The sequence below is a fragment of the Phacochoerus africanus genome, chromosome 7, assembly GCF_016906955.1.
Source record: "Phacochoerus africanus isolate WHEZ1 chromosome 7, ROS_Pafr_v1, whole genome shotgun sequence".
NCBI lineage: Eukaryota > Metazoa > Chordata > Mammalia > Artiodactyla > Suidae > Phacochoerus > Phacochoerus africanus.
In genome coordinates, this window is record NC_062550.1 from 42,168,986 (window position 1) to 42,196,981 (window position 27,996).

General features: G+C 36.4%; 1 protein-coding gene across 2 annotated transcripts in view; it reads right to left on the reverse strand.

Moving 5' to 3' along the window:
- Nucleotides 1-27,996, reverse strand: part of KCNC2 (potassium voltage-gated channel subfamily C member 2) — a 197,000-nt gene that overhangs the window by 167,978 nt on the left and 1,026 nt on the right. For both annotated transcript variants that reach the window (XR_007135851.1, XM_047787211.1), the window contains exon 2: nt 27,098-27,794. Coding sequence is in view for 1 of the 2 variants with exons in the window: in XM_047787211.1 (XP_047643167.1) it covers nt 27,098-27,775 (678 nt within the window). In the remaining variant the exon portion in view is untranslated. The remainder of the gene's footprint in view (nt 1-27,097; nt 27,795-27,996) is intronic.

Sequence of the window (27,996 nt, forward strand, 5' to 3'; positions counted from 1 at the left end):
TAATATATATTTAAATTCAGTTTGCAAGTATTCCATTTAGTAATTTTGCATTCTATATTTATAGGTGAGTTTGTTATGCTCTGTCAGATTTAAAACAAGAAAATCTTCATAAATTTAACTGGTATCCTTTTATAAAATCTTTTCCTACACTCTGAAATAAATTATATACTGTGAAAATTATCATTCCTTGAAAGTTTAGAAGAACTAGTTATAAAAATAGACAGGTTCAAAGCCTTCTGGTATAATTTTTGGTAATTTTATAGTTAGTGTTTTTGATAATTCATGCGTTTCCAAAAACATCAATTTTTAAAATTTTCTTTTTATTGCATACTTTTTGTTCTTCTAACTTGTAGAGTACAATGCTTCGAAGTAAATATTTGAAAAGAGAGGCTTAGTGGACAATCTTCAGTACTGAGGATAATGACCCTCATGGTAAAGCAAGGAACTTGACAAGTCAGTTTCCAGAATTCCCATGGAAATGGAAGGTAAAACTCAAAGATCAATTAATTTAAAATGCAACTGAATTATGATCCCAGCTACAAGGATAGAGGACCTCATTCGAATTAAAAATAATAATAATAATCCCTCATCCTCACTTTAAGAATAATTAACTGTGTTCATAAAGTAAACTGTTGCCCTACTTCTAACAACATTACTTTTTAACCCTATTCCAGTCTCTTTCTGTCTGTGCAGGACACATCTGCATAACTACAGCAATGCAGATATGACTAATCTTAAACAATATTGTAGAGCAGAAAAATTATATTTAATAACTTTACCTCCTCCCTTAAGCATTCATGCTTATTAATAAAAGCCACACTTTCGTAGCTGCTGTGGGTCCCCCGCTAAAGTACCTACCATCTGATCTCCAAGCACCTCTTTCTCTCAATATTTTCATTCCAAGAGGTTCACTAAAGCACTTCTTTTTGCAAAGAAACAATAGAGTAAATGGTGACAAGTGCAGATTTGATGGCATCACAGATAAGGACTCAAATCCTTCTCAATGACTTTCCAGCTATGCGAACACGGGCAAGTTATCAAACTTCATCAGAGTTCAATTTCTTCCCCTATAAAATGAGGATCATAGTGCCAATATCACAATTTTAGCAAAATGATTTACAAGAATAATTCTGTGAAGGCATAGTTATAAGTGCTTTGCATCTCTTAAATCATTTAATCTCCATTATAAATCTATTAGGTAAATGTTACCTCTGTTTTAAGAGGACAAAACTGAGGTAAAGGGCGGAAAATGATAGTACCCAAAGGCATATAGGTGGTTAAAGAATAGAGGTAAAATCTCAGCTCAGGTATTTTGACCTACACTTCCACTCTGTAACAGCTGCCTCTCATGGATGCATTAACAAAGTGATGCATTCATCACATGGTGCCCAACCTGACTTGGGGGAAGCACTGAGTACAAGATACTTTCCAAGATCCTCAGTCTCTTATTCAAAACCCTTAGGGCCAGATGTATTTCAGAATTCTGAATTTTTTTTTTAGATTTTAGAAAAGTAATAGAGTTCCTTTAACACATGTTATATAACACCTCCAGCAGGGTCTGGGGCAGCACCCCATAATCAAGCACATTAATACTTTTGCAGCAATCAAAACATTCACACTAAGTGGGATAAATAAAGAAGACTATAAATAGCCTCACCTCACTTCAGGACAAGTTTTACTGCAAATCAGTCACTAAAAAATGTTCTCCTTTCAGAGCATTCACCACCCCCCCAGGATTGGAGAATTGAGGACAAAATATTGTGGGCTATTTTGTGCCAGGCACTGTACTGGGTGCTAGGGACACAGATGTCTAAGAACAGAGCATTAAGGACATAGAATGAATACATTATCATTCCGACCATCTACCCTCACAAACAGATCATTTTTTCTTACTTCCAGACGCTCACTGATGGAGCAGTTAGCAATCTTATCCCTAATTTTTGGTAGTGTTTGTGGCTGAAAAGAGCCCAACAATGTTACCCCTCTAGAGAAACATGTGCTAACAGAGAAATTCAAAAATCACAGTACATTAATTGAAAGGACTGACACCACTACTAGAAGTTTTCTGGTATCATAGCAAAGTAACATAATGCAAAGACTTTGGTGCCCTTCACTCAAATATTCCCCACAAACAGACCACTCATACAGAGACTTCAAACTTGAATTTGACAAATCGTTTAAGCTAAGTAGGAACTTCTATAACCATGATCATTTCTAAGACAACCTGTAACCTATTACAGCAGATATCCATCATGATAAAATATCTAAACTTCCTTTTCAGTATCCAATCCAAAATGTAAAAAATACAAAAACTACTGTGCCTAATGCATAGACAATTTTGATAACCAAAATATCAGTCATACTTAGGAATGAACTAACTAGTTATTGGAAAGACCAAGAAATGACAAGATCCTAGAGATAAAAGCAAACTATGTTAGAAATATCTATAAGCCTTTGAATTGTCTTTGAAACATTATCTATATATGTTAGGAATATTGGTATAATCATTATGCTTCTTTTCAAGTCCAACCGAATGTTATTTGTCTTCTCACCACAGAGGGATGTAAGAATATGAAATTTCAGCTCTGCCTGAGATGGTCCCACAACGTTAAGAACAGAAATCAGTTTCACTCTGGAATTTGAAAGCGAACTGAATGATATTCTTGTCTTAAAATATTTTATTGATCAAAAAAAAGTGAAGCTGCTACTACTTTTCCCAGTTAAAAAATATAAAAAGTAAAGTCCAGATTGTCTAGTAAAAAGTTGTTTTTAAGAAACCTGTAGTTGTTCAAGTTCGCTCTTCACTGTGTACACGTCTACATAGTCCAACACTGTATGGCAATTAGCCATGAAGGGGGAGAACACTAAGATGCTCTAATAGAAAAATCTGGCCTAGGTTAGTGCAGTCCCTCTTTCTCTGTTGTTCTTCTTCCATTCTTGCCCTTGCTCTCTCACCCATTCTCCAAATTGTAGCAATAATATTTCTAAAACTTAAAATGGATTTTGTCACTCACTTGCTGCAAATCCCTTACTAAATACTCATTGCTCTTAGGATAAGCCCAAAGTCCTTTATGTGGCTTACCAGGCTCTCCACTGTCTCCATCCCCCTTTGCAATCTCACCACCCAGCTCTCCCTCCTAGATTCTCAACTTCATTCTCTTCCTCAAAAGTGTCACACTCACCCCTCATCCACCTGATACCCTTCTTATCACAGCTCACACACATTTCCTATTCACACCCACTTCTCCTAATCCACATCCTTCTTTCAAAAATATGTATAAACTTTAATTCCTGTAGCTTTTCTCTGATCACCTTTGGTTGGTTAGCTCCACTTTCTTTATGTTCCCCATATACCCACTATTATAATACTTCTCATATTTGATTGTAATAATTGGTTCATATTTTCTAAATATAAATTCTGTAAGGATCTGTGCAGCCCCGATAGTAACACAGTCTTTCGCTTTGTAGAAACACCAAAATGAGTAATTTTAATAATCATACATACCTTTTAGGACCTGAACTTGTTTTGTGTACTATTCAAGAGCAGATATCATTAGCGCTAACTTGATCATCTAGTTGAGAGTCTCCACAGAAGTAAATTGGCTAGGCTAAGGAAACCTGGGTTAATAGCACTAGATTTAATCACTAATAATAATATCAACCATTATATAAGTACCTTCTATGTAAAGTAAAATTATGTATTTTTTTCTCACTTAACCCTAATCACAGCTCCTCTTTCAGAAAGAAAGTCATTTCTTAGAAATCCATGACTTAATTGGCAGAGCTGGAAAGTAAACTCAGTTCTAATTCTGCCAGCCACTTCTTTTCTCTCCCTCACATTGTCTCATAGAAAGTGCTGCCATACAGTATTTCTTTCCTGAGTTAAGGAAATATAGGGTTTACCAAGCACAGTGATCTCTCTTAATTATCTCCCAGCATCTGGGAAATATTATATTTAAAATATTCATCTAGTCCTGTATAATGCATTGATTGAAGAGCCACTCACACACCAAAGTGCCTGCTTGTGAAAATATCTGTGAATTCACAGAGACAGAACAGATTTTAAATACTGGTGGTGGTTATATGTCCAATTCTCACTATTCAGAATCAGGGCTAAACATGGCCATGACAGGAAATATTCTCACGGGAAAATTTTGAGTCTGTTAATAGACTCATGAATGCAGGATCTCTCTGAAAGGAACAGAAATGTAGAGTTGGAAGGTTACAGAGAACATATCTAGAATGGTCAGAGCAGATCCTACAACTGCAATAAGATCTTTTAAATTTCTCATTTTCTTCTTTCTCATAGAAGAAACAGAATAATCAAGAGTTACAAAAAAAAAGGACTTGATATGCAGCCCATTATAGGGAAGGTAACAGATGTTATATTTAATCAGATAATAGAGGGTAGAATTGTGAAAGACATCTTTGGACTGGCACAATGGTAACACATGCTATGAAGTTTATGTGATGCATTAGTTTGTGTACTTATTCAACTTGTATGTATTTCTGAAAACACAATGTTATAAAATCTGTCTACTAAAAAAACATACTATCATAGTTTCCTATAAATGTACTTTAGTTATTAATTTTAATTTCATTGTAATGCCAATAAAGAAATCAGTGGAGTCACCATACAAAATAGACTAAAAATCCTAGACTTTTGGAATTTTTCTCTAGGCTTCTCAGAGAATGCTTCTTGGAGTTCTAGAACCATGTAGTGCATTTTAAGGAAAACATCAGGAGCTGCCTCACAACTACTTCTATACCTCTGTAATCTACTTAAGCCAAAATGATTAACGTGGAAGGTGCCCTCAAACTCGAAGCATTCTCAGTGTTGCCCCCTCTAACAGGAACATATTTCTTCTTATGCTTCTCCCACTGACAATGAATCTCTCATTTGACTCAGTTCAGGTGTTGCCTCCCCAAGGAAATCTCTCCTGATTTCTAAGTTAGATGTTCATTCCATGGGTTCTTAAGACATTCTGCATATCCCTCTCATGAATTTACCAAACTATGTAATGGTCTTTTTAGCTGTCTGTTGCACCTCCAAACCCCAGTTAAAATGGTTTGATTCTTCAGGCTAGAAGTAATCTCCAGCATCCACAGTGCTTAGTATATATGAAGCTCAATAAATATCTGACCAATTAAATAGAGTACTTAATTTTTCTCACTGATAATTTCTCTCTGTGCTGTGTATTACAGATTAATCATTAAAGAAAAGACTTTTGATAATTACACTAATTCCTTAAAGCAGAAGATTTATAGAATTATCAATCTGCTAGATCTTCAGTGGTAAGAGCTTCATTTACACTCACTGCTATATCTTAGAAACATATTTTTTAAAACTGGTATATTTATATTTTTTATACAGTTAACAAATAACTGCTGGACAAAACTTATAAATATGTAATTTTTTAGGATGAAAAAGTAAATGATCTCAAATTTCTAAATTCAGTTACGTAAATGATAACTTTTTATGAGCTCTCAGAATTTATTCACATTTATTTAAATTATTAATAATATATCAAATAAGTAAACAGAAAACCTGCTATGATAATATTTTATAAGTATTTTACCATATAACTAAGATTTTTTCATAAATATTATTTTTCACAGTACAATAATGTGGACTGCCATAATTTATATATACCTCTTGACTCCCTTTGTTGGAAATTAAAGTTATTTCAAATTTTTGACTAATATAAAATAATTATTCAAGGAATATTTTTGTGCAAAAATTAGTTTACTCATATATAATACACTTTGTTATAATTAATTCTAAAAGTAAGATTACTAGATTGAGAAGCAATCTATCTTATTTACAAAGCTGATCAGCATTTTACCAGTTTTTTCTATGATTGAAAGGTCTGCTGTTAACTTACATGAAGACATTCTTCTTTTCATGTTACTTTTTTAGATTTTGGCTCGTAAGTCCTTACTTTATTATGGAATCATGGGATCAAACCCCTCAAATATTTCTAATGGTGGCCAACTTCAAAGACACACAGAGTTGAGCTGAATCCCCATTTCATAAAATTGGTATTTTCCCATTTCAGCCCTACAGTTTAACATGTTCAGAGCTCTAAGAGAATGTGACTCTACAGAAATGGCTTTAAAACACACACAAATCAAAATTCAGATAAGCAGAGATATGATCTCCTCCTTTTAAAAAGTACTTTATGAAGGATATTCCATGAAACTGTATGTTTTTGGAAAAAAAGTTGGAAGATAGGCAATTTTCCTTTTCATTTTAAATTGGATTTCTCAGAGGCTAAATGCATAATGTGCACTGTGAATCGACAAGTGGAGATAGAGTGTGACTCATTTCTCAAACAGAATTTTTTTTTATGATGAAGCATCTCAAAGGACTTGTACACTGAAGAAAACACTTCTGCTTGGAGAGATTATGCCCTTAGTATGACATTGCCATTGTTTAAAACTTTTTTAGAAGTCCTCTGTTGGAACCAACTGCAAGAGACAATTTACCAAACACTAGAAAATCAGTCTTACTGAATTACAGTTATAGGATATGCTCACTGGTTCCAACCTTTCTTTGTCCTTATTTTCCCAGCTGTATTCCTTCAACTATATGTTCCTCACTTACTGAATCATGGGGAACTCACAGTGGGGCATGCTGGCACTGCTTGCAAGGAGAGTTATTTGCAGAAGAGACACAGTGAAAGCCAAAGGGAATGACTGTGGAACCAAACTGAAGGCAGAGGAAGATGCAATTTTGTCCAGTGTACATCCTAGAGCAGAATGTTGAATTGCCCACAGACCACTGCTTATCTGAAAATAGCACAAATGTTAACATAACTATAATAACTTGAGGACTATGAGAGAAAATTATGATAAATCAAATTTCAGAAGAATGCATATACTCATATATTTAAAAACCCACCTGAAATAAAATGAATGTCTGTACAGCTTATTAGCAGTTACCGAGTTTTCCTCAACTAGCATAGACTTTGTGTGCAATTATTTAGTAATAATTAAAAACCCTATTTTTTGCAATCATCATGCCTTTTTTGAGTAAAATATACTAGTCAGAGGATATTAACATGCAAATGGGAGTTGTAAAAAGGCCAATAAGAAAAGAAAAAAAAAAATACAGGGGTATGCTGGTCCAAAAACATTTGAATGAAAATAATACTAAATGCCACCCTTTTTCCAGCTTTAGGATCACAGAAATCACCTCTGGCAAAGACCCAACCATCTTTGTTGTTTTGGCAGTAGTGTTACTGGACAGCTGGAGAAGTTATCTATCTCTATTTGAACACTAACTGCTTCAAAAATTAGTGTTAGAGCAGCAGCAGACAATGTATAGCACTATGAATATGTTCAGTTGGAAAATTTGTTTTTGGAACAATGCTAAAACAGTGAGAAAGACTGTAAAATGTAGGCACCCAAAATTTCTTTCTGAATTCTCTTTAAAATACAAAGTAGCATTGCCAGATTTAGCAAATAAAAATACAGGATACCTGCTTAACCTTGAATGTCAGATAAGAAACAAAATCTTCTTAGTATAAGTATGACCCATAATTTGGTACACATATTAATATTAAAAACACTTATTTTTGTTTATCTGTAACTCAAATTTAACTATGTGTTTTATTTTATCTGGCAACCCTGCAGTCATAAAAACATACTAATAACACATTACAATAGCCCAGAAAAATTAAGGACAAAAATTCACGACATAGCAGGATCCAGAAAGAGTTAAATTAATTAAAATACCTATTAATGAGAATGGTTGAGCATAAATGTTCATATCATCGTGTGCTCAAACTCTTGAAATGGGGGGTGAGGGGAAGATTGGCCAGGATTAGAGAAATATGAAAACTCTTTTGAACATAAAAATACAGTTGGTGCTGGCCTTACCTTGGACTAGGAAAACCACATTAACCAAGAGTCATTCCACCAATAATCTTCCATGAAATGGAAACTTCTTAATAAGAAGGGAGTGCTCCACTTCTGTAATAATATTAGTTACTTAGTGGTTACTCTTTGGATAGTTCAAAAGTAGAGAGAGATGCCAGTATGGTTATGTTCTCCAATAGCAGCAGTTATGTTACATTCTCCTCTGACAACCATCTCAGGGAGCCACCGAGCTGAGGGAAGAAAGAGGTTTCTAGTTGCTTTCCTCAGAGATGCATTTGTGGGTGAAGCAGTGGAAGCCGCTGGACTGTTGCATGCTGAGAAGTATACCTCTACCTATGAAAGAGTCAGTCTGCCAGTCTGTCAGGAAACACTTCTTTGAGTATCTTCTGTGTACAGGTCTATCCTAGGCAGCAGTAATTTGCTAAGAAATTTTGATCTAAGCCTCCCTTGTGCCTCTTCATCATTTACTCCTTTCCTCTCTTCCAGAAAAGTAAGCAATGGTATCAGGAATGTTATCTTACTTCATTTCAACACAGGGTCTAAACTTAGCAAAATTATGGTCAAGGCAATGATAGAAAATTGTCGGTTGTACTCAATCTGTTGACAAAAACACAAATAATCTTCCAGTCTCCTGGATTTTCTACCTCTGATCCAATAAAAAGATCCTGTCCCTGGATCTAGACATACAACAAAGATCTGAAAGATCCCACCAATTATTAGACTAAAGAATTTGCCCTTCAGCCTGCACTCAAGCTTCATGTAATACTCATCATTTATAGAAGGTTTACTTTATGTTAGGCATTCTGCTATATACATTAAATGCATTATCTCATTTAGTTCTCATATCATTTAATCCTCTTAATACCCATCTGATGATGAGGTTCCTTTACAAATAATGAAAAAAAATTATTTCACCCAAGGTCATGCAACTAATATGTCATTGGGCCATATCCAAATCCAGGTCTGTCTCATGCCAAGATCTCCATTCTTAGCCATCACAATATGCTGCCTCTTAAAGAGAGATAACTAGTACATAAATGGATTAGGAGCAAATTCTGGGCAATTTTGAGTCTTGGATGCAGAATATCAAGAAAACTGGAGAATAAGGGTAGAAGTAGAAGTAAAATCTGCAGCAAGAGATGTCCTTGGGGCCAAGATTTGTGTAGGGCTCCTGCCTGTGCTTCCAACACATGGGGATTTCCCCATTCTTTTTTTTTCTTCTACTCTTCATTATTTCTAAATATCAGACATAAACTGCAGATTTTAGTAGTCAAAATTGCACATGATAGTTATAAATATTAGAAATTATAAAATGAATGATTGTTTGTATATATGCCATATCCACAAAACCTAAAACAATAAACTGAAATATTTCAATCAATAAGGATTGATTATTGATAACTAACCATATGATTAACATATTAAAAGTAGTTGCTTACTCATATGCCATCAAAAACCAGATAAAATGTAATAGATGGCAATATCCCATTCACAATACCAACTATTTTATAAAATATACAGTAATAACGCTTGAAGTAAACATGTAGGACATATGTGAAGTAAACAATGAAATTCTTTTTTTTAATCTAAAACCAGATTTAAATAAAAGGGAAGGTTATATTCCTGATTATAAGGATTTAGTGTTGGATTTAGTGTAGTTAGAATTACCTTAGAGAAAATAAAAATAAAATAATTATACTAAATTTATAATAGCCTTTGGGGATAAAAGGGCTATTTTTCCAGCATATTATGTAATTCCTCAATTGTCCATAATAAGAATGTGCTTTTATGACTTAAGACCAAGTTTTATTTTAAAAATGAATAAATGACAATGAACGCTTATCTTTAAAATATAAACTTGTTCTAATATTATTCTTTTTTAAATATTACAATGTGTTTTATAATTTTTATTTCATCTACCATCTCACAATGGTTTATCCTGAAAACAATACAATGTTATGTGATCTCTATAATATATACAGTATGTTTATATAATTCCAGGCTTTTCTTCCTTCTATTTGCATGACCGCTATGTTATATATATACATATAACATATAAAACATATTCCTTTAAATGTCTTTCTCAGTCTTCTATTTGCCACAGTTCAGAAAGGATATTTTAGCACAATTAGATTTTACATGTAACAGTCTTCATTACTGCTTTGGTTTGATAAAGTGTATTCTAAATAGCAAGGGGGAGTTCTCATCGTGGCGCAGTGGTTAACGAATCCGACTAGGAACCATGAGGTTGCGGGTTCAGTCCCTGCCCTTGCTCAGTGGGTTAACGATCTGGTGTTGCCGTGAGCTGTGGTGTAGGTCGCAGACACGGCTCGGATCCCGCGTTGCTGTGGCTCTGGCGTAGGCCGGTGGCTACAGCTCCGATTCAACCCCAAGCCTGGGAACCTCCCTATGCCGCGGGAGCGGCCCAAGAAATAGCAACAACAACAACAAAAAGACAAAAGACAAAAAAAATTATAATAAATAAATAAATAAATAAATAAATAAATAGCAAGGGGAAAAATTCACCTTTGGATATTTCCATTTTATTAAATCCAATGAGATAACAATACTATGATGAATAGAAATCTTTTTCTCTGCTCTCTTTGTCTAATTTCCTTGCTGCTGCAACATTCATTCTTCAGCATCTTTTCTTAGGATACAGCACCCTTCACTAAAGGCCCTGTTTCCATGTAATTAGCAGGACAATCAGTGCCATCTATTTATCGTCAGTCAGATGTTTCTCTACAAAATAAGGGCTAAGCATCTGGTCCTACTGGCAATGTCTCTGTGTAAAACATAAAAGCATGCTAATAGGTAAACATTATTTCAATGTGATGCTGTTACTTTATTGGGCAACTTTAAGTATCACAAATGTATTAAATCATCAAAGTTCATGTTCTTACAAGTTTATTCTCAGTGGGAAGATGATAAATTAAAGTGTCACTGTTCTCCAAGTGATAATTTCATCTAGGATTTTGCTTTAATGTTAGTCTAACAAGCTTCTTAAAGCAATGGTAAAATCACACTGTACGTTGGCTTTGAATTTCTTCACTAGAATTACATATTTGGGAACCAGAATAGATGAAAAGTAGATAAAGAAGGTGGGCTCAAAGAAGATAAGAAGATACAATGACTTTGTTGGGAAGAATCATAGAGGAATATATCCTTATAGACAAGAAAACTCATGGAATTGTTCATATGATAATGAAAACCCAGGAGAAAACTGCCAGACACTGTACACTACTCTGGTGAACAGCAAGAATGGAATGATACTTCTGTGCACAAGTTCAGAACTAGTGTATGAGCAAGAAACCTACATGCATGCAATCAAATTCTAATGAAAGATAGTATGCCTCATCTCCTTGGCCAAGCGTCATTAAAAATGAAGAAAAAAAAAATCACAGGGATAGAAAACAGGAAATACTGCAGTTATTGACCCAGAAATACTAAGATATAAAGCAAACAGGATTGAACTAATGGAGATGGAGTTTCAGGAGAGAGGAAGAATGGAATTTGATACAGATGCAAGAGAACACTTTTCTTGGGGTTGATCCAATTCTTCTCAAAGAGTTTCAGAAACCAGAGGAAACTCAAACTCAGAGGCAACAGGCCCTAAGACAGGGAGCTAGCTGTGGGCCAACTCCTTGGAAGTCCCTGACTTCCTTTTATGGCTGGCTTCATAATTTGCCCCCAGGATATAGCCAGCAGGACAACTCTTTAAGTTATGTAGAGAATCAACACACAAGAAGACAGTTTCTAATCAGATGTGTTAGCGTGATAGAGAAAAGTGAGGCAAACTTCTCAGCACCTCAGATTTCCTCAAAGTGCATGAAAAAAAGGATGAGGGAAAGGTCACTCTGCATTAACTGAACTTCACTAATGTTCTATCCCCAAATACAGACACCTTTCTTAGAGCCGGAGAGGGTCCTTTTTGTGCCTACCTGCTCCTCCCCACCCACCTTGAAGGGAATCATATGTTTCTGCATGATCTTGCCTATCTACCCACAGAGCACTATAATTACTTTTACCTTCTTCCAAAAGGAAAGATATCTGAAGAAATAAACAGCATAGAAAGCACAAAGGTGAAAGAATAGAAAAAAAAAATTCTAAAGGGGCCAGAGTTAATACCGGAAATGAAATAGAACTTTGAAAATTATCTAACTCGTATCTTTATGAAGATTCTTAAAGACACCATATACATTCAATGAGAGCATACTGAAATGGAAAATGAGAAATCAGAAAATAAAAGATTTATTGGATACTAAGAAAATGATGCACAAATGGAAAAGTCAGCATAGGTTGAATGGCATCTCCCTAAAATGCATGTTTACCACAAATCTCAGAATGTGACCTTATTTTGAAATAGCATCTTTGTAGAGGAAATTAAATTAAGGTGTGGTCAGACTGGATTATATGGGGCTATAATCTCAGAACTGGTGTCTTTGTGAGAAGAGAAAACTGAGAGGCTCAAAGGGAAGATCAGCATGTGAAAATGGCTGCAGAGGTTGGACTGATATGTCTACCAACTGAGGAACATCATAGATTGCCAGAAACCACCAGAAGCTAGGAGGTAGCCATGGAACAGATTTTTCCCTTAAAATCTCCAGAAGAAACCAATCCTGCTGACACATGCTTTCAGACTTCTGACCTCCAGAACTGTAAGAGAATAAATTTATGTTGTTTCAAGACATCAAGTTTGTGGTAGCTTGCAACAACTCAGGGAAACTAATATGTCAGTTAAGTGCTATGATACTGTATCTACACATCATATGGACAGAAGAAGAAACGAATGGCATTAGGGAAAGTTTAGAAGTTGTCAAGTAAGATTTGATAATTACATAGGATACTGAAAGATGACTGAATCAACTTGTTAAATCGAAGAGGAGAAAGCATTCCAAGCTGTGGCAACAATGGACACAAATGTACAACAACATGAGTTCATCTCTTATATTCAGGAATGGCAAAGCATGCAGGCTGACTGGTAAAGCTGTGAGAGCTATTATTAGGATTATAGATGGTGGGCAGATTTCAGAGAGCCAGGCTGAGGAAAATATATCTTAATATGTAGCCAGAAGAAAGGGATAACGGGGTTGTAAGCAAGAAAATGGCCTGCTATATTAATGCTTTAGCAGGAATTACTCTGCCTTGGGTCTGAAGTCTTCATAGTCTTCCCAGGTTAACTCCTTTGATGCCTGTTTTCACTTTTGTTTTTTTTTTTTTCCTCACTACCTTTGCTCCTTCCTGGGCTTATCTAAAGGAAATATTTATTAAAAGGAATTTTCCAAGGGGTGTTTGGAGCCACAGAATCTTCTTGGGTTTTTTTTAATCCCCAGTTCAATTTCAGCTTCTAACTTTGGAGTCTACAGGAGCCATTACATCGAAATAGTTCCATTTTGTAGAGATTATGCAAAAATTAACATTATTTTCTTGGGCCTTAAACCAAAATAACATCAATGCAAAGCTGACATTTCTCATAGAGAGCATTTCGTATTCCTTGCCACTTTTTATGGTGATGAATTACTGCAACTAAAAATTCTAAGGGCCTTACTTTGCATCTAATTTTACAACCGCAAAATCTATGAAATGGCTGTTAATAATTAAGTAACTGGTACTGAAATATAAAAGAAAAATCACAAAATATAATACAAAATATTATAGTGTTAAACCCCATGAAAGAATAACTACTGATTTCTCAAATCATGTAACCACTGAATCTTGAATTAGAAAAAAAAGTCATAAAGTTTATCTTGCCCTATTGTGCAAACAGAAATCAGGGAGACATCCTTTTTTTTGCTTTTTTTTGGGGGGGGTGGTTATGGAGGTTTCCAGGATAGGGGTCCAATCAGAGCTACAGCTGCCGGCCTATACCACAGCCACAGCAACACAAGATCCGAGCTTCATCTATGACCTACACCACAGCTCATGACCTACACCACAGCTCATGGCAACACCTGATCCTTAGCCCACTGAGTGAGGCCAGGGATTGAACCTATGGATGCTAGTCAGATTCGTTTCCGCTGAGCCATGATGGGAACTCCAGGCTATGTTCATTTTTCCTCACCCCTCTGACCACTGTTTTAATTGAGATCACCAGCATCACTTGCCTGGATAACTAATGTGCTAAACCATAGCCTCTCTGACAAACTGCATTCATCTTCCCTATCCCAGTCAATCCCTTCTCCAAGTATAAGGGTTTCAGAATAATATTCCCAATTACAAATCTTTCCCTTGTAGGACTTTGTTTCAGGTTTTCTCTCTGTCTAAACAGTCTGGCTATCTCCTCTTCATGTACCAAAAGAGGCACGTTTCCTCGAGGAAGTTTTTTCCAATCTTGGCAAGACTATGTCAACTTCCACCTTGAGCATACTTTTTACTGGAGCTGTCATGACATGTAACTATCATGCCCCTTATACTGTTCCCTTCCAAGACACCACAACCCCTTAAAGGCAGGACATATTCCTTTACCTTGCCATTCATAAAATGCCTGGTGTAAAATACATACCTGTTAGATATTGTTCTAATTAACCACTATTTATTCATGAGGGATAGAATTACTCTACAGGTTCCCAGAGAGTTATCCAGTAGCCACATGAAAAAAATCTCAAGGGGAGATCATTTATTTTTATAAGCATTCTAAATACTAGAAAATGGGGGCTATTGCAACATCACCATGCCCAAAACTCCCAATGACTGTCTTAAGGAATGGTGATAATGATCATGATAATAATGATACAGCCAACATTTACAGAACCAGGCACTATGCTGGATTCCTAACATGAACGTGCTCAGTCCACTCTCATAACAATCCTCTGAGTCAGATACAATTATTACCTCCCAGTCCAGATGAAAAGAAAGAGACTAAAAGAAGCAACTTTGTGAGAGTTATACAACAACAGTATGGAGGTGCTTCAAAAAAACAAAAAACAGAACTACCATGTGGTCCAGCAATCCCACTCCTGGGCATCTATCCAGAGAAAACCACAATTTAAAAAGAATCATGCAGCCAAGTGTTCATTGTAGCACTATTTACAATAGCCAAGACATGGAAGCAACCTAAATGTCCATCAACAGAGAAATGGATAAGGAAGATGCGGTACACACATACAATGGAATATTACTCAGCCACAAAAAAGAATGAAATAATGACATCTGCAGCAACTTGGATGGACCTAGAAACTATCACACTAAGTGAAGTTAGTCAGACAGTGAAAAACAAACATCATATGATATCACTTCTATGTGGAATCTAAAAAAAAAAAAGTATACAAATGAGTTTTTTGCAGAACAGAAACAGACTCACAGACTTCGAAAACTTATGGTTACCACAGGGGACAGGTAGGGCATGGACAGGATAGACAGGGGGTTTGGGACTGGAATATGCACAGAGAGGCATATGGAATGACTGGTCAATAGGGACTTGCTGTATAGCACAGAGAACTCTACTCAATATTCTGTGATAGTCTATGTGGGAAAAGAATCTGACAGAGAATGGATATGTATATATGTATGACTGGGTCACTTTGTTGCACAACAGAAATTATCACAAACTTGTTAATTAACTATATTTGAATAAAACATTAAAATAATAATAATAAGGTAGAAAGGTTTGCTGGGCCTCAAAAGAGACAGACTGTGAGGATTTTATGGTCTTCATAAAAATATGATCCTTGAGCAAAGATTTTAATTAGAAATGGGATGTTTTGTATGGGAATTAGTATAGGATAATATCTTTCAGCTGAAGTAACATATTAGAGTGATAAAATGAAGAATAGAATTTTGGCCTCTGACTGGAATGTGTATTAAGTGAGTGGCAAGTTGTGGGTTTCTTTCCCAAACCACCAGGTCCATGGAATGAAAATACTTCCATATTAAAAAAAAAAAAAAAAGAAGCCCAGCAGCAATTTTGTGAAAGTTATACAATAAGCAGATGATAGAGTCAGGATTCAAACCCAGGCAACTGAGTCCAGTCCTTAGCATTAATTTACTCCTATCTCAAAACCAATTGTCTAGCAGTCAGCTAGTCTTTCAATTCTTTGCCCCTAAAAAGAGCTGTAGTAAAATGATATTAATAATAGTAATCATTAATAAAATGTAAAAATAAAAACCTGGTTGACTTTGAAGCTAGTTTTCAAATTCATCTGTCTATAGAATTCTTTTGAGGGGCATACCTGTTAACCCCCTAAAGAGCTGCCAATCTAGAAAACACACTTTGGGAAGCACTAGTCAAAGCATATTAGTATCCTAATTCATTGTTAAACTGTATTTGCTTTTATAGCAGTCATATCAAAGTACTGGCACTGGGTCAGCAGCCAAATACAACCCCAAAGATGTTCACCTGATCTGAATCCTACGTAAATCTTCCTGAATTCAAATGTCCATGGTGATACCTGGGAAATGAAAACTAGATACTTACAATGGAGCACGACAATGGGAGAAAAAATTATGTGTACAGGTATGTGTAATTGGGTTCCCATGCTGTACAGTGGGGGAAAAAAAGTGTGTTGGGGGGAATAACAATAAAAAATAAATTTAAAAAAATGAAAACTTTATTTGTAATCTTAAATTATTCCTAGACATATCTAGGTTTTGGAACAACTATTTCAGAATAAACTGAAACACAAGTGTTCATTCCTATTGTGGACTGAACAACTAGCTCCTCAGAAAATCTCGTTTACAAGCCCAGAGCCATACCCTCTTCCTCTCAAATCTGTTCTCTTTCCTTCTGGTCCTTTTTTAAACCTAGTGGCATGGTACTATCTGCCAAGTTTTCATGTTTGCATACTTTTCTATTGACTTAAGCTTGATTGCTGGAAAAAACTAATCTTTTAGGTGTTAACTAAAATCTCATCTCCTCTGTACAGGAGGAGTGGGTCGCTCCCACATCTGTGTGTCTGAACTATACCATTATGTCTATTATAGTGTTTAATGCATTATATTGTAACTATGGACATACAGTTGTTCTCCAATAGAATGCAAGTGTCCTGAAGGTAAAGGCCAAATTTTAGCCCTTGCATTCTCAGTACTAACCCAGTTTTGGCCAGTAGTTGAAGCTCAATAACTGTCAGCAGAGATTCAAAAGTTATTTGAAAGCTTTCATCTCTGACGCCTGCTTCTCTTCCAGTTTGTTTAGCTAGGAGAGAGATCTACTAATGCCTGATAATAACATGTTATTTCATCAACCAAGCAGTGCAAGCCAAGGTAGAGGAAACACAAAGGTTATCAACAAAAAAAACCCACCTCTGAAGCACAAAGTCAAGTACTAAAAAGCAAAGTTAGCAGTTCCCATCGTGGCCCAGTGGAAATGAATCCTACTAGGAACCATGAGGTTGCAGGTTCGATCCCAGGCCTCTCTCAGTGAGTTAAGGATCTGGCATTGCAGTGACCTGTGGTGTAGGTTACAGATGAGGCTTGGATCCTACGTTACTGTGGCTATGGCGTAGGCCAGCAGCTGTAGCTCTGACTGGACCCCTAGCCTGGAAACCTCCATATGCTGAGGGTATGGCACTAAAAAGCAAAATAAATAAATAAATAATTAAAAAGTAAAGTTACCAAGAAATCCCCTAACAGAGAAGTTCAAGATGAACTTAATCAACAATTAAGACACAAACAGAAGAAGGACCATATATTGAAAACAAGTGCTAATTAAAAAAAAAAAAAACTAAAGAACTGATGGTGTACAAACGCTACAACTCAAATTGAGCAGGGCACTCACAGAAGAAAGTGAAACACTTAAAGAACCTTGTTTTTTATTTAAGACTAATCCATTTTGAATGTCATTGACCCTTATTAATACTTTAAACTATATTTGATTTAATTCATTTTCCTGAATTTTATAACTCTAGCATTGTACTCTAAATATCAAAGCATAGTCAACATCATTTTGAACTGGGAATTAAGCATAAGCTTGCAAATGTTTATCCATCATGACACAAATCTGACAGTTGTTCAATTTTGATGCACTCACTAATCATTTTACATGACTTTGATAGGTTACTCAGGCCTGATAATAAAGTTACCATAGCTTTTTGAAGATGTTATCTTGTGACTTGATATTCTGTTTGCACAAAAAAAGGGCCAGATAAGTCCCTACTCAGCTTATATGAAAGACAGGTTTCATTAGTATATTTTAATATTTTCATAATTGCCCTCTCACTGTTCACCTTAAAAGAGAAGCAGGACAATTTAAACAATAAATAAACTGTAATAGCTGTATTATTCTGTTTTATAAGTATCAATTTTATCCAATTTAACATAGGAAAGAAGTTTCCTTTTGCTATGATTACTTTGCCATTGTTTCTAATTACATAATATTCATTTTTTGCAAAATGTATTTTATCCTTAACCAATAAACAAAAAATTCTGAAATAAGAAGCCTCATATCTGAATTTCTATTGTATAATTTGCAAACACAGACACAAAATTTATAGAAATTCTGAATAATCTCTGGCCTTTCCACTGAATTCAATCTGACAACTACTCAGTGAGTAACTTCACATTCATCCAAATAGTTTTTGCCTAAATATAATTCATAAACATGTGGTCTTAAAATTAGAATTAACAATATTATTTGGATATCTTCACAATATTTTTAGGATCACTTTATTCTACTAAAAAAGTTTTCCCATTTTATCATTTAGTGAATAATTTAAAATTCTGGACAAAGCATCGGTGTCCAAATAAGAGTATGTCCGTGGCTAAAAGGTAGCATATTTCCACTCATCATATGGATGTGAAAATCCATAGGGACAACTCAAAGGAGAACACCTTCCACTGATGAAACTACATCACAGAACACTAGCCAAGAAAGGCTATCTTGACCTTTGCTCCAATTTTTAAGGATGTCAACAATATTGTCAGATACATAAAGAATGGAAAAGCTCTCAGATCTGATAGCAAACCCACCAGAGTCTTCAAACTGAAAATAAAGATGACACAAAAGTGTCTGAACAGGATTTTCTTAACACAGGAACACTGAAGAAATGTCAGATTACAAAGATGTCTTTATCATTACCAGCTTTCAGAAGAAAGAAAAGGTCAGTCAAGTAACCACATCAATTAGGGAGTATTTTTTCCCAATATTGCCAGCAACATTTTGGCCCAGCTTCTTCTATTTTAATTCCTATAAAATGCATTCACTCAAACACTCCCAAAATTACAGTGCTGCTTTACATCCCATCACAGAGCAGTAAATACCACCTTTGGCTAATTGTCCACTAAAGAAAGGTTGAAGTATAAGTTTTTCTGTTCCAGTATTTACTGACCTCACAAAAACATCTAATGTCATTTGCAGATCTTAAAAACAACACCAAATATCTTTCACTCTAATTCACCAGTTATCCCTGTGTAAACCTATCATGACCTGGTTAATTACAAGTGAGAATAGAATGTTCTATAAAACACATCAACCATCACCATTAGGTTGACCTAGGGTTGCATTAAAAAACTCCAAGAGCAATAAATCCAATAAAAGCAGAAAAACGTATTACAAAAGACACACATACACATAACTAAAAGGGAAAAAAGAAGGTAAGTGCATAGGCAGGTTAGATTTGAGGCTCTAAAGGTAGTAGAACAGTAAGATGTAGAACTGTATGCAATGGAAGACTGCATCTGGAGAGGGATCTGGAAATAGAATACCTAAAACAGTGACAACTTCCCTGCTATTGTTGAACAATAGGACATGGAAGAGGACAGACTCAACCCCAACTATTCCTAACATGCATGCTGCTTTACAAGAGCTAAAATGTGTGCATAAAATGTTAAACCCAATTCATACTAAGTAATTGAGATTGATTGGGAAGAGCATCAAGAGTCAGAAGATCTAAATTCTCGCTCTGCTACTGTCACTAACTAGCCATGGCAATGAACAAGTCATCTGCTTTTTCTGTGAATTCAGCCAACTGTGTTAGGTGATCACCCGTTTCCTTTCAATTCTAAGTCTCATGAACACAAGAAGTCTGTTATACATACATGTATGTATATATAATATACACATGAAAACGGACATTAATATTCTCATCAAAATTTTAAGCTATATTCCTATGAGTCTCTTCCTTTGTTTATCTACATAAAAATTTATAAACATATTCTCTGAGTATGTATTTACATCATAACAGTGAATATATATTCTTTTTATGTAAATATACATAACCTGAAATAGAAAAACTATTTTTTCTTAAAAGAGAAATATAGTGCACTATAAGTTGGTGCACTATATACATGGTACATATACGTATATTTACCTTGAAATATTCTTTATTAATGAGTACATTAAAATACAAACTTATGAAGTGTGCTAGACAGTATACCATTCTCTATGCTTACTCTGAGAGAATGGGTTATGAAAGATTAGAACTGAACAATATGACACTATTTTGTAAACACTTCAATGTGTTAGTCATATCTGTAAATCCTCAAGTGAATAAGACTTTCCCTTCTGTAGAAGATATGGGAAGGTGAAAAGGATGGTGTCTTGACAAGGCACTTTTCAAATGGAAATAAAACTGGGATTATCTAATCAGTTATCCTCGTGGGTGGATGGGTATACACCTGCACTGAATCTTTGATTTAGGAAATGACAGAGCCGATCATCTTTATGGGTTTTATGACAGAGCCACAGCAAAATGATTTCCTGAAATCAATATGTGGTTGAGAGAAAGCTGTTTTCAATGGAAACAGGAAGCTAGGAGCTAACCTGTTTCTATGGTAACCAGAGCAGCAGCTACCCAACAGCTGTAGGAATAGAAAAGGGCAGAAAGTTATATACCAAAAAAAAAAAAAAGAAATCAATACTAGTTTACCTTATTAGTGTGATGGTCCCTAGAGTACAATCAAAATGAGTGCAGACATGCTGTCCACCACCACCCCCATCGCCCATGGATCTTTAGCAATAACTGTCCTTATTTTTCCTCAAAATCTTAGAGCTGGAAAGAAGTTTGGATACCATTAAATCCAATGTGTCATCCTCATTTTTTTTTCTTTCAGAAAAGGCAAAAGAAAATCAAGACTCGGAATGGTGAGGTAAATTTTTCAAGGTCACACAGCTAGTTGTGAAGTCAGAGTTACTTCCTAGGTCTCATGGATCCCAACCCAGGCATTTTTCTAATGCTGTTTCCATATATTCTCTACTTCTGCTCTCTTCTCCCAACACTCATATTTTAGTCACTTTCTACGAAAATACTGACCACACAGGGTTAAATTAATCACCACTTTTCAACCTATAAGAAAAGCAAAAAGGTTATCCTGTCATAAAAAATATCTTGATGGCTCTTCCAAAAGAACAGCCCTTCATACTTCCAACAGGACTGAAATAAGTTTATATAATATATGTTGCCACTATATATTTCCTTATAGAGATCTGTATTTATCATTTATCAATCCTTTAGTGCCCTTTACTATTTCATTTAAATATATTTTTAAAGGTTGCCATAATAAAAAGAATAAATGACTCAGAATTTGAAAAAATATGAGATCTGAAAATCACATTTACTTTACTTGCAATAGTAAAAATAAAGAGTACTGAAACATATTTCCAAATGGGAAAAGTTGACCTGCGTTTCTTATTTATTTATGTATTTATTTTATTTATTTATTTATTTTTATTTTTATTTTTTGCTTTTTTAGGGCCGCACATGTGGCATATGGAAGTTCCCAGTTTAGGGGTCAAATAGGAGCGTCAGCTGCCAGCCCATGTCACAGCCACAGCAACGTGGGATCCAAATAGCATCTGTGACCTATAACACAGCTCATGGCAACGCTGGATCCTTAACCCACTAAGTGAGGCCAGGGACCGAACTGTGTCCTCATGGATACTAGTTGGGCTCGTTACTGCTGAGCCACAACGGGAATTCCCAACCTGCATTTCTTTACAAAACTACACACTCACTTGTTCTCAGTTGCTCTGAAAATAAGCTTCTTGATAGAGAAGACAAACTTCTTTGACTCTCATTTAATTTCATCAACTCAGTGAAAAATATCATTCTATTAAGTTACTTGTTTTTTTAATGATGTATTGAATTAGGTACTCTCTGATCAAATTCAATGCTCAGAATGTAAGAATGAAACTGAATTTACTTGTGATCTGTACAGTTAGTGGCCTGGAAAAGGTCAAAGGACACTTAGATGCTTATACAGCAAATGCGAACACACCAAACTATTATAGCAGACTCTTGGTCTGAAGTTTGGATTTGCATTGTCACATGGGTAGCCATAATTTTTAATTAAAATGGAAGAGATGAAGACACTCGACCACATCACAAATAATTCAGTTGTTTAGTATAAGTACAGCCTTTATCATTTGTTAACTTTTACATTATTCAATAATATTGCAAAGAGAAGGCCTATAAATCACTTTGAAAACAGAAAAAAAATCAAAGACTGAAATAGCCTAACACTTTCTCAATAAAATAAAGACATAACAATATCTTAAGACCATCATTTCTAAATGGAATATTTTCCTGCACGTGTCAATATTTACACGTGAGATTTTTTTTTTTGAGGACATCTTTAATATCTCCGGAATGTTGTTTGTTGTTGGCTTTGTTGCAGTTTAACTGAATATATAATGTTTTAGGAAACATTTTTATTATAGAGTGGTGAGCTTACTGAGGGCAAAGCACTATATATTCTCCATGCATTCCCAGTGCCTTACATAGTTTCTAGTCTAGAGTGACTGCATAATCATATTCATTGACTAAATGAACACTCTGAAATTTTAATAATTAACAACAATATTTTACAAACAATCTATATTGGGCCATTCATTCTTTTAACTGGAGCAATGATTAGAAAATAAGAATTAAGGGAGTTCCCGTCATGGCGCAGTGGTTAACAAATCCGACTAGGAACCATGAGGTTGAGGGTTCGATCCCTGGCCTTGCTCAGTGGGTTAAAGATCCCGCATTGCTGTGCGCTGTGGTGTAGATTGCAGACATGGCTGGGATCCTGCATCGCTGTGTCTGAGGTCTGTGGCATAGGTCGGCAGCTACAGCTCTGATTCGATCCCTAGCCTGGGAACCTCCATGTGCCACGGGAGCGGCCCAAGAAATGTCAAAAAAGCCAAAAAAAAAAAAAAAGAATTAAGGCATTTTCTTTCTTTAATCGTAATATATGATTCAAATTGTCTTTATCTGTTACACTTACAGTTAGCAAATAGTTATTTAGACCACTTCTTTCCCCTTTTGTTTTGTGCTTTGAGGTAAAGGAGAAAATAGCCCATAAAAAGTAAATTACATAATGTAATTCTGAATCCAATTATAGATATTGAAATTTAAATTTCAGTAGTCTTAAGGTGTAATTTTAATAATGCTCTGGAAATAATTTAAGAAGGTAATAAAGAGAATATTTTCAAGGTTATAAAAATGATGGATTCACCATCACAATTCAAGTATGATTCAGGATTATCTGCACATAATGGTATACTGGATACAGTTCTGGAGAACATACATGAAATGATCTGGATACACACCAAAAGCTGGCAATTTAAATATGGTTCCATGGCAGGGGTTTTTTTTGTTTGTTTGTTTTAAATGCTCTTTGAAAGTTAAAGGTCTATCAGGTAATCAAAGATGTACATGTTCCCAAGGAAGAACCACACTCTAAAACAACCTAATTCAATCACCTTCCCCCTCCCCTCCCAAAAAAAATAAATGAAAAGAAGAAGGAGAAGTAGAAATGTAGAACAGCTCTCAATTCTGTAATATTGGAAACAAACTATTTAAATATTTTTATCGTAGTATTTTGTCCCTATACTACTTTTTAAACTTCTAAAAAACCTAGAAGTTCTATCAAAGCATTTCTGCATGATGCCTGTTCACTTACCTATGATATGCCTTCATAGGAAAACACACAGAAGTTTCACTTCCTTCTAAAACGTACATATTATATCAGAAATATACAATTCATAACATTTTCACAAATACATCTACGCAGACTTGCTTTTTACTATTTGTAAATATCACTCAGTGGCATCAACAAAATAATCTCCCCTTTCCTGATTTCATTTTCCCCACAACAGGTCTCCATGACAACTTACATTTGAATTTTTATAAATTTCTAGTTTGGAATATTATTCTTAAAGAAAAAATTCATAAATATAAAATATAAACTTATCTATCAAGTTAACCTGAACAATTTAGACTTCTCGAACATGTATTTACATCATATATTAGAAGGAATAGAGAAGGGGGAAATGGCAACCAAGACAAAAGACAAAACTACAATGCTGTAAAATTCAATTAATTATCCGGTTCCTATCACTGTTGTTTCAGTCTTCCACTCTAGCTTATAAAAGTTAGAAATAAAAAATAGCTATTATATAATGAGCCAATCTCTTCAACATTGGAAAAGAACAAAAACAATGATGAAACAAGCATAAAAAACTGAAAATAGAATTTGAACAGTTACAATTGTTCTTCTCAAGTATATCAATAAAAGATGAACTGATGCAAAATGAAAAGTAAGAGGGTTTATAAAAGTTAAATACTTCTATTAAGAATGAGACTTGTGGCAGTAAGACCACAGTGGAAACAAACCACATGATAATTGATTTTATGTCTCCTGGAGTCATGCCCATGAAAAATATAATTTCATCCAGTGACCTCCCGATGTAATTTTATTTATCAAATTAGTCAGATAATATTAAGTCAGTCAATCATCTAAACTAAAAGTGCCCATATAAGAATATTAAATAAAATTTAAGTAGAATGGCTTAAAATAGATGACTTCTGAGTACTCTTTTTTAGGCAATCTCTAATAATTTGAAAATACTTTTATTTTATTCCAGAAGACAACCCCGCCGAATGTTAGCCAATCTGGAAAAAAAAAAAAGAAAAAAAGAAAAACATTACAGATCAACTGGTCAATAAAAATGGAAAGTTAAAACAGGGCTAATTTTAAGAAAACTTGAATCCCATATTTGTAATCCAGTGTTGGGTGGTACAGGCAAAGACCTGGAAATAAATAATGTGTGTGTGTGTGTGTGTTTATATACATATGTTACAGATGACCTTTCAAAGTTAGAATTCTAGTTAATTTCTAAGTAAATGTCCTATTCTGCATTAAATCTCAAGAGCAACACGATCTGCAGAGATTTCACAAGCCAGACGGTCAGTTATAATCAGTGGTTGTGGTAGAAAGGGCCTGGGAAGGATGTCATGAGACCTCCAGCACAATTTTAACTGTTATTAACTTGCTGTATGAACTTGACCATCACTTAGCATCTGCAATCTTCGTTTTCTTCAACTGCAAAATACAGGGTCCTCATGAAGTGACCTCAAAGTAATTTTCCAGGTCTATGATTCTCAGCTGATTCTGCTTCTGATGGCTCTTTGACCTTGCATTAATCTGTCATCTATCTGTGTTCTTTTCCTCACCTAAAATGGATACAGGTCAAATCCTTAATATTACTACCATGAAATTTTAGTAAGATTTCTAGGAAAAAAAAATATTTTCCAATTAATAGTCTGCCCTTTGACCAATAGTCTACAGAATCAATTTCCATGGCAATAATAAAAATCAAACACCTTCTAAAATTTTTGCTATGCAATCTGGCCTACAATAAAAATGTACCATGTTATTATGAGGAAAGATGATAAAATATTCTTTTATACACCACTGTAAAATAAATTACATGATGAGCCTGGAAAACAAATTCAGATTATCTTTTTGGCCACCAAATGGAAAGAGCACGTGGAACTCAGCTGGAATCAAAAAAAAAAAAAAGAAAAAAAGAAAACCCACAGAAGTAATGGTTATGAATCTGTGATTTAATTTAAATAAATAAATAAACAGGAACTTTTTTTTCATGAATGCCAACTCATTGAATTTATAGAATGTTCTCAAAAGGAAGATTACAGAGTTGAAGTTATTAATTCTATATTCAAGTATGAGAATATGGACATATTAGAATTTATGCATACCAGAAAACAAAGTAGCAATGCTTTAAATTGTTTCTTTCATATTCTATTTGAAATTGAAAACAAAATGTACTCTCAGACTTCTAAAGTGTTATCAGAAGCACATCTTCTGACAAGTTATCATACAGCTGCATAGTATCTCACATGCAGAGACTTCTGACATGCAGAGGAAGACAACAGTGAGGATGGAGCCAAAGTCAAGCTGGGAGAATTCCCATTCTGCCCAAGGGGGAATCTTTTCTGGGTGTCAGAAGCAAACCAGACACATGCAGTTGCAAAGATTTAACTAAATACAGTACTCTGTTCTCATATATAATTAAAAAACATTCACATACTGTATAATTTTGGTTATTTATATTTCTTTTATTTCCTTTAAAACTAGAGAAACCATTATTGGTTACTTTTATAATCCCTTCATGTTGTTTTGAAGACTTCATTGGAGGTGTCAAAGACTACATTTAAACTGTCACTCAAGCTAGAAGCTGGAAAGAAAAACTGAGGATGTGATCCCCATCCATAGAGTAAAATAAAGTTACCTGCAATCCAAATTACCCCGGTTTAGAGGCTCTGAATAAACTAGGATCACCAAAGTGACCAATGGCATTCAAAAATACAGATACAGCACAAGAGGAAAAACACCAGACTCCAAAATTCATGTGCAGGTGAATGATATGTCAACTCACTGGGGCAAGCAAGCCCAGCATTGCTCTCCCTTGGAGCTCTCCCAAACAACATTCAGGAGATTCTCCTCACAAAATGAACCTCCTGGCACACCCTCTCCAGGCTCAGCCACAGACATATATTCCATTTCCCCTTTACTGTCCTCAGATTAGACCCCTAATTGGAGCCACTGCTCTGGGTGAGTCAGATGTGCAGGAGTGTCAGGCCTCACTGAAAAGGTCAAATCGTGATGACCAAAAAGCCTGAAAGGATATCCGAGCTAAAGAAAAAGTTGGAACAAAAGAGTCAGAGAAAGAAGTGCAAGATGAAGTGTGATTCCCGTTTCCGGGCAAGGTTGACCAGGGAAGTCGACATTTGCCCTTTAGGTTCCATGTGCTAAAGTAAATCTGTGTTGAGGAGAGAAGGGAGTAGGATGAGGGATGGGAGGGGGCGGGGAGATGGGGGCCAAGATGCCTGAGTTGACCGCGAACCAGAGGGACTTCTAACCTCAACGTTATGAGCCCTGCTCTCCTCTTCCCCTCCCCCCATCCAGAGCGCGCCCCTAGCCCCCCGGCGGAAAAGCACAGGAAGTTGCGGTATGAGTTTGGCGGCTGGAGAGGGGGCGATTCTGGCCTTACCCTGGCGGCTCTGGACGAGTAGGGGTCCTCAAAGAGAGCCCACATGCGGGGCTGCAGCCTCCTCCAGCGGCCAGACTTGCCGTCGGGGCCCCCGAGGCCCGCGGCGTCCTCGATGCCCAGCCTCTTGGCCGCCAAGTCCTCGTCGTCGCCAGGGTCGCCGCCGATGAGGTCGGGGGTCTCGAAGATGTCGAGGGCCTCTTCGGCGTCGCGGTGCTGCCGGTAAGTCATCCAGCAGCAGGGCTCCACGTCGGTCTCGTCGATGCCCCAGAAGGCCAGCTCCTCCTCGAAGAGCGGCCCGCACACGTCGGCGGGGCAGTGCAGTTTGCCGGTGCGGTAGTAGTTGAGCACATAGGCGAAGACCCCAGGGTGCCGGTCGAAGAAGAACTCGCGGCCGCCCCCAGGGTGGTCGCTGCCGCGGGCGCTGCAGTTGCCCGCGCCGCCCTCAAAACAGCCCGCGGGCCCCGGGGACAGTGGGGGCGGTCGCGGCGGCGGCGAGAGCGGAGGGGGCGACGGCTGCAGCTTGTCGCCCGCCGCTGTCAGGCAGTCGCCCTGGGGCTCGGAGGCTGCGAGGAGGGCCAGGCGCGTCCCGGGCAGGGTCTTGAGGGTGCTGCGGTAGGTTTCGTGCCGGGTGCCCCCGACATTGAGGATTACCCTCTCGTTGTTCTCGATCTTGCCCATCTCTGTGCCTCAGACATGACTGGGGGAAGGCGAACACAGCGCCAAGTTAAAGAGCTCGGCCGGCGGAGCCGCTTGGTGACCCCCGCCCCGCCCCCCACTTCCAGCCCTAGAGTCCCGAGACGCCGCGATGGCGGAGAGGCAAGGGGCAAAGGAGGAGTTAGGCGCCCAGCCGGAACCCCGCCTCAAGCATCACATCTTCCTCAGATTTCTAGAGAGCTGAG